The sequence below is a fragment of the Rhipicephalus microplus genome, unplaced genomic scaffold (assembly GCF_043290135.1).
Source record: "Rhipicephalus microplus isolate Deutch F79 unplaced genomic scaffold, USDA_Rmic scaffold_20, whole genome shotgun sequence".
Lineage (NCBI taxonomy): Eukaryota > Metazoa > Arthropoda > Arachnida > Ixodida > Ixodidae > Rhipicephalus > Rhipicephalus microplus.
The window spans coordinates 6,085,788-6,093,323 of NW_027464593.1; the positions used below are offsets into that span (position 1 = coordinate 6,085,788).

General features: G+C 46.4%; 1 protein-coding gene across 1 annotated transcript; it reads left to right on the plus strand.

Annotated features, from left to right (window-relative positions):
* Window positions 1-2,173: 2,173 nt before the first annotated feature.
* On the plus strand, window positions 2,174-7,251 carry LOC119168539 (uncharacterized). Its single transcript, XM_075883750.1, has 4 exons — window positions 2,174-2,361; window positions 2,503-2,701; window positions 3,351-5,056; window positions 7,242-7,251. The coding sequence occupies exons 1-4, from the start codon at window positions 2,291-2,293 to the stop codon at window positions 7,249-7,251; spliced, it is 1,986 nt and encodes a 661-aa protein (XP_075739865.1). The 5' UTR covers window positions 2,174-2,290.
* Window positions 7,252-7,536: the final 285 nt, after the last annotated feature.

The following is a 7,536-nucleotide window of genomic DNA, read 5'->3' on the forward strand; positions in this document are numbered from 1 at the left end:
GATTTTTTGTGTTTTTTTGCATCTCGCCAATTAAGAGCACTAATTCGCAAAACACTTTATCATAATAAATATAGTCAATCCTGCAAAAGTCATCGAAGATCCAATATTAAAGGGCTTGTGAACGGGACCACCACCACCAGCAGCAAGTCGGGCTAATGAGGAGGCGCAAATGTTAAAACAATACATGCGTGAACATAAAAAAAAAGAAAAATTATCGATAATTGCAATGGGACTTGAACCACCGACCTCACCAGTTCATGTATTGCTTTAACCAACTACGCCACAGCTGCCGATAGGCTTGAGATGACAAACAAGCCGGTTTTGTATTGTTGTCACGCTAAACCTAAATAACATTTCTGTTCACTTTTTTGTATGGACGTAATTTTAACGGCTTTTATCGTTATGTCTAGACGTACCGCTAGACACTCCCGACTATTCAAACAAAGCGCCTAACCGGAAAATGCACACGTCACTTCCGTGCGGCGCAGCAGCCGTTTCTGTGTGGGAATGGCTCGTGCGCCGCGCGACGCAGCAGTCTTTGCTGAAAAAAATACCTCGTGCGATGCCAGTGCTTTAGAAGTTTTTTTTTTCATAACCGTGACTGTGACGATGACAAGCCACGAAAGCCATGAATGGTGAGAAACTTTTTTATAGCACTAAAATGATCTGCAGTGCTTTTATGCTGCTCAGGGGTATTGCCAGATTGGCTAGCCATAGCCTCCTTTATTTTCTGTGCCTGCGCTTTGCCGCCGGGACCAAAGGGAGCCGACCGTCAGGCTGAGTTCCCGCAATCACCACCAGGCGGCGCTGCCTTCCCAAAACCGGCAGAGCCTGTTCACTGACTCCGGTGCTACCGCCGGCACTGACGGGTGGGTCCTTCGTTGCGCGTTTGTAAGCGCGGCAAGCTTAAAAAACAAAAGTGTGATACCACTCCCGTGTGCCACTTAAATATTTAGGAGAGAACATATGCAAGAGAGAAAGAATAAGTACGCAAGATAGCACATTGAACAGAACACCATACCTTCAAGGAAATGGTAGAGAAACTTGTTTATTGCGTATTAATTCATTCGCAACCTGCGGAAACGAACAAGAGGGCGTCGATCGAAACGTTCCTCACACGCACACAGTCTGACGAGCTTCAGCACCCTCGTTGACACTGTTCCCAAGCAGCAATCACAATTTTAGCAATCACAATTTTTTTTTTCTGATCGCCGCGTCACTTCTCGGGGCTTTTGTCGAAGGCTGCAAGTAGCGCGGATATTCTTCGAATACGCTAGGCACCACACCTTTCATAAGCCTTCGTGTTTTACATCCTTGCTTAAAATCAGAAGCAGCGAAATGACGACTGCACACGGTTGAGTAGCAGGAAGTGGTGTTCGGCGTCCAATTGTCTCGTGAAATGACTTTTATCCACTTTTGCCGCAACTCCTCGTCACTTGGAATTTCGTGGAATGAAATTCCTACTTCCTTCTTTTTGCTTGAAGACTTGCAACCGGGCACGCAACAGTACGCCATCGCACCTGACGCGGGTCATCACAGCCGAATGAACCACGGAGACTTGTGTGCGTAGGCCGCTGCACGAGACAGAAACGAGAGAAACCGTAAACTAACATTCCTGATTACTTAGCGAAATTCGCTGATAGGTGCGCGGAAAAGCCTCACGAGAAAGAAGCGCGAAAAATGATAGCAAAGCATGAAACCGGCCCTGCAAACACGAGGTGCAAACGACGTTGTTTGTTTACACGCACTCACTTATTGCCGCGTGTCATCTGTTCACGCAACACAATGATGCAACAGTTAAATATCATACTTGCTGAAAGTACTACGCTGCGAAGATAGGTGCGCGGAAAAGTATTGCCAGAAAGAAGCGCGAAAAATGATAGCCGCGCTTGACAACGGCCGTGCAAACGCGGGGTACAAACGACTATGTTTGTTTATACGCACTCAGTTAATGCCGCGTGTCATCTGCTCACGCAACACAATGAAGCAACAGTTACAATTATACTTGCTGAAAGTACTACGTACCGTTTTGGTCGTAAATAATTGGTGTTGCAAACGTATGGGACACGAACAAAGGTTTCCTGGAGATGCGTTGCCGCGGCTGTATGCGCCGACCAAGGAGGATATAAAAACTTGCTGGAGTGGAAGCGACGCCCGTCAGATGACGCCAGCGGCAGCCATCTTGCCGGAGGCAGAAAGCGCGCTGCCGGTGTGTCGCCTCCACGCTTCGTTGCTGGTGCACGCTGTTCTCTTCAAAGTTTTCAATGAGTGCAAGTCTTGCCCTTGGATAATGGTTACCTCCTGCGTTGCCTACGGATGCACAAACAGGCTGAAGAAAGGTTGTGGCCTCACATTTCACCTGTAAGTGCATGAAATTTAGCGTGTTCTACTCGCGGTCATTTCAGCCGCATCGTAGTTGCTTGCAGGCCCGCGCATGAAAGAGCAGCAAAATGGCATTGTGTGTACGTGTGCCGCAGTTGATTGTCGTATATTTCTTGACAGGTTTCCAAAGAATGCAGAAGTTCGGAGTCTTTGGGAGCGGGCAGTTCGCCGTGAAGGGTGGCGCGCTAAGGATGGAGACCGCCTGTGCTCTGTACATTTCACTCCTGAGTGCTTTGACCGCACTGGGCAAACGACGCGACTGCGGGTGGGAAGTGTGCCCACGTCGTTTCCAGCTTTTCCGCCTCATCTGCAGAAACCTGTGAGTATTACTGCCATCGTTGGACGAGAAGCGTAATGTTTAGCGTGCATAACGCTTGTGGCGTTACGGCCGCTACATAATACTTGTTCCACGAAATGTTGTTGCGGGTATACGTGGCATTGATTGCGTGCCGAGAATTGGCGGTACCGTGGAGGAGTAGCTGTAGTTTTAGCATATCGTTACCGTGTTTGCGTTACCGTTTACCGCATTACCGGACGCCGCCGGCGAAGGTGAAGTTACCGGTAATGGTAACTGCTTCACCTTCGCCTTAACTGGTGATCAAGATACATATTTATTTATTTATTACTGCTGACCTGTTTACCAGGTCTTAAGCAGGAATGGGCATACAGCAATGTTTACTACAAAAACATTATTGATATCCACAGCATACTGACAGTGGTTACAATTCAATACTTAAAGGCACATCCGGCGAATGGAAAGTTATACCAGAGCGGGTGCATGTCCTTTTTGCTGGCATACAATGTCTCGTGCACGATTATGAAAAACCTTGTTACTTAATACATTTATTATTTCTTCAAAGAAAATGTGTAGCTTAATTGTACCCACATTATACGTGTGAGGTTTCATTTAGTTTTTGCGCTTGCTGCCTTTTTAGCTCGTCTGAGAAAACGTATGCTTTCAAACCCAGGTCAAACAGAAGCGTCCCGACCCCAAGTCTCGAGATTTCCCAGCCCCGCCTGGTCCTGAGTGTTCTGGGTTGTGCGACCTGCCTGGAGCTGAAAATTTTCCTGAAGACTCGCCAACCAAACAGTTCTACAAAGACAAGGTCCTTTCCTCACAAGAAGAGATAACCCAGTTGAAGAAGAAGGTCAAAACACTGCAACAAACTAAACGAAGGCTGGCCAAGAGAAATGAAACCGCCCAAGAAATCATCAAAGAAATCAGAGAGCAAAAACTCTTGTCAGAAGAAGGCTCGCATGTGTTTTCATCTGTTTTCTCGGATGACATTCAGCAACTACTTTGCAGGGTGGGCAATGAGCAGAAGGGCAAGTACCCACCTGAGCTGCGAGCATTTGCACTGACTTTGCATTTTTACAGTCCAGCCGCGTACGAGTATGTACGATCCAAGTTAAACGAAGCCCTCCCATCCCAGCGAACACTAAGGGGCTGGTACAAGTCGATTCAAGGAGCTCCTGGCTTCACAGCCGAAGCATTTGCTTTCCTTGAGAAGTTTGCGGAAGCACGTGATGAAACCTTCTACTGCGCTCTCATTGTAGACGACATGGCCATCAGGAAACACGTAGAGCTAGTTGAAGATAAAGTAGTAGGGTATGTTGACTTCGGAACTGGGCTTGACGATGACGGTCTTCCTGAAGCTGCAAATGCGTGTGTCTTCATGATCGTTGGAATCAACGTCAGATTTAAGATGCCAGTTGGATACTTCTTAATAGACTCACTCACAGGAGCAGATCCCTCACCAGAGAAGGATTGGTCCCTCACCAGAGAAGGATTGGCCACCCTGGTGCAGTATCTGGCCACTACCTCCCTCATGCTTACGTCAAATAACTCACGGCCCTCAGTCCCCAGCAGCTGCGAAGCAACTGACCACGGCGGCGGTCAGATCTGCAACGCAGCAGAGGGTGCTAAGAATCTCTGGATCCGGACAGGCCGCCATTGGAACCTGAACTTGGCAACGTTTAACGCTAGAACCTTATCTAGTGAGGGCAGTCTAGCTGTACTATTCGAGGAGCTAGAGGGTGTTAAATGGGATATAATAGGGCTCAGTGAGGTTAGGAGGACAGATGAGGCCTATACGGTGTTACAGAATGGGCACGTCCTTTGCTACAGGGGCTTGGCAGACAGAAGAGAACTGGGAGTGGGGTTCCTAATTCACAGAAACATAGCTGGCAACATAGAGGAATACTTTAGCATTAATGAAAGAGTGGCAGGTATCGTAATTAAACTGAATAAAAGATACAAAATGAAGGTAGTACAGGCTTACGCGCCTACATCCAGCCATGATGACGCTTCAGTTGAAAGCTTCTATGAAGACGTGGAATCGGCAATGAGTAAGGTAAAAACACAGTATACTATGGTGATGGGCGACTTTAATGCAAAGGTAGGGAAGAAGCAGGCTGGAGACCAGGCAGTAGGAGATTATGGCATCGGTACTAGAAACGCCAGAGGAGAGCTACTAGTAGAATTCGCAGAACGAAATAATTTACGGATTTTGAATACCTTCTACCGAAAACGAGAAAACCGCAAGTGGACATGGAGGAGCCCTAATGGCGAAAATAAGAACGAAATAGACTTTATAATGAGTGCACACCCTGGAATCGTTAAGGATGTGGCAGTGATTGGCAAGGTACGATGCAGTGACCATAGAATGGTACGGTCTCGAATTCGCCTAGACTTGAAGAAGGAACGACAGAAACTGATACGCAAGAAGCCAATCAATCAGCTAGCACTGAGAGGGAAAGTACAGGAATTCAGAGTGTCGCTGCAGAACAGGTATTCGGCTCTTAGTGAGGAAACCAACCTTAGCGTAGATACAATGAATGATAATCTGACGAGTATCATTACGGAGTGTGCAGTGGAAGTTGGAGGCCGGGTAGTTAGACAGGACACTGGCAAGCTTTCCCAAGAAACGAAGAACCTAATTAAGAAGCGTCAAATCATGAAAGTGTCAAGTACAACAGACAAAATAGAACTGGCAGAGCTTTCGAAGTTGATTAATAGACGTAAGGTATGCGATGTAAGAAGGTATAACATGGAGAGAATTGAACACGCTCTGAAAAACGGAGGAAGTGTCAAAGCATTGAAGAGGAAACTTGGGATAGGCAAAAGTTGGATGTATGCACTAAGGGACAAAGAAGGCAAAATAACTACCAATATGGATAGGATAGTTAAAATAGCGGAGGAGTTTTACAGAGATCTGTACAGTAGCCGAGACAACCACGACCTTAATACTATAAGAACTAGCAGTAACCCAGATTACACCCCACCAGTAATGATAGAAGAAGTCAGAAAAGCTTTGGAGTGCATGCAAAGGGGCAAAGCTGCTGGTGAGGATCAGGTAACATCAGATTTGCTGAAAGATGGAGGACAGATTGTGTTAGAAAAACTAGCCACCCTGTTTACAAGGTGTCTCCTGACGGGAAGAGTACCAGAGTCTTGGAAGAACGCTAACATCATCTTAATACATAAGAAAGGAGATGACAAGGACTTGAAGAATTACAGGCCGATCAGCTTGCTCTCTGAAGTATACAAGCTATTTACAAAGGTAATTGCTAACAGAGTAAAGAAAACATTAGAATTCAATCAACCAAAGGAACAAGCAGGATTTCGAACAGGCTACTCAACAATTGACCACATTCATACTATCAATCAGGTAATAGAGAAATGCTCAGAGTATAACCAACCACTATACATAGCCTTCATAGATTACGAGAAGGCGTTTGATTCAGTAGAAATATCAGCCGTCATGCAAACACTGCGGAATCAGGGCGTAGATGATGTATATATAAACATTCTGGAAGAAATCTACAGGGGATCAACTGCTACCATAGTGCTTCATAAAGAAAGCAACAGAATACCAATCAAGAAGGGTGTAAGGCAGGGGGACACAATTTCCCCAATGCTATTTACCGCGTGCTTACACGAGGTTTTCAGAAGCCTAGAATGGGAACAGTTAGGGATAAGAGTCAATGGAGAATACCTTAGTAACCTGCGCTTCGCCGATGACATTGCATTGCTGAGTAACTCGGGGGACGAATTGCAACTCATGATTACGGAGTTAGACAAGGAGAGCAGAAAGGTGGGTCTTAAAATTAATCTGCAGAAAACGAAAGTAATGTACAACAACCTCGGCAAGGAGCAGCGCTTCGAGATAGGTAATAGTGCACTTGAAGTTGTAAAAGACTATGTCTACTTAGGGCAGGTAATAACCGCAGAGCCGAACCACGAGATTGAAGTAACTAGAAGAATAAGAATGGGGTGGAGCACATTCGGCAAGCACTCTCAAATTATGACAGGTAGATTGCCACTATCCCTCAAGAGGAAGGTATATAACAGCTGTATCTTGCCGGTACTTAGCTACGGAGCAGAAACCTGGAGACTTACAAAGAGGGTTCAGCTTAAATTGAGGACGACGCAGCGAGCAATGGAAAGAAAAATGGTAGGTGTAACCTTAAGAGACAAGAAGAGAGCAGAGTGGATTAGGGAACAAACGGGGGTTAAGGATATCATAGCTGAAATCAAGATGAAGAAATGGACATGGGCAGGGCATGTAGCGCGTAGACAGGATAACCGCTGGTCATTAAGGGTAACTGACTGGATTCCCAGAGAAGGGAAGCGGGTTAGGGGGAGACAGAAGGTTAGGTGGGCAGATGAGATTAAGAAGTTTGCGGGTATAAATTGGCAGCAGCAAGCACAGGACCGGGGTTAACTGGCGGAACATGGGAGAGGCCTTTGTCCTGCAGTGGACGTAGTCAGGCTGATGATGATGATGATGATGATGACAGGAGCAGAGAGGGCCGAGCTGGCCAAACAGTGCATTGAGAAGCTTGCGTCGGTGAAGGCTGAAGTAGTCTCTCTCACATTTGACGGAGCCTCGTCGAATTTCACTATGGCCAGGTGTTTAGGTGCTCAACTTCGTGTTGACTGTGAGCAAATTTCTTCAAGCTTTGTGAACCCAGCTGACGATGCTAAGAATGTTTACATTATCCTAGACGCCTGCCACATGATTAAGCTTATTCGCAATTCCTTGGCGAACTTAAGCTACATTGTTGATGCTGAAGGAAAGCACATAAAATGGGCCTACATAGTGGCATTGGAGGCATTGCAGCGTTCCGAAGGGCTGCGGCTGGGCAACA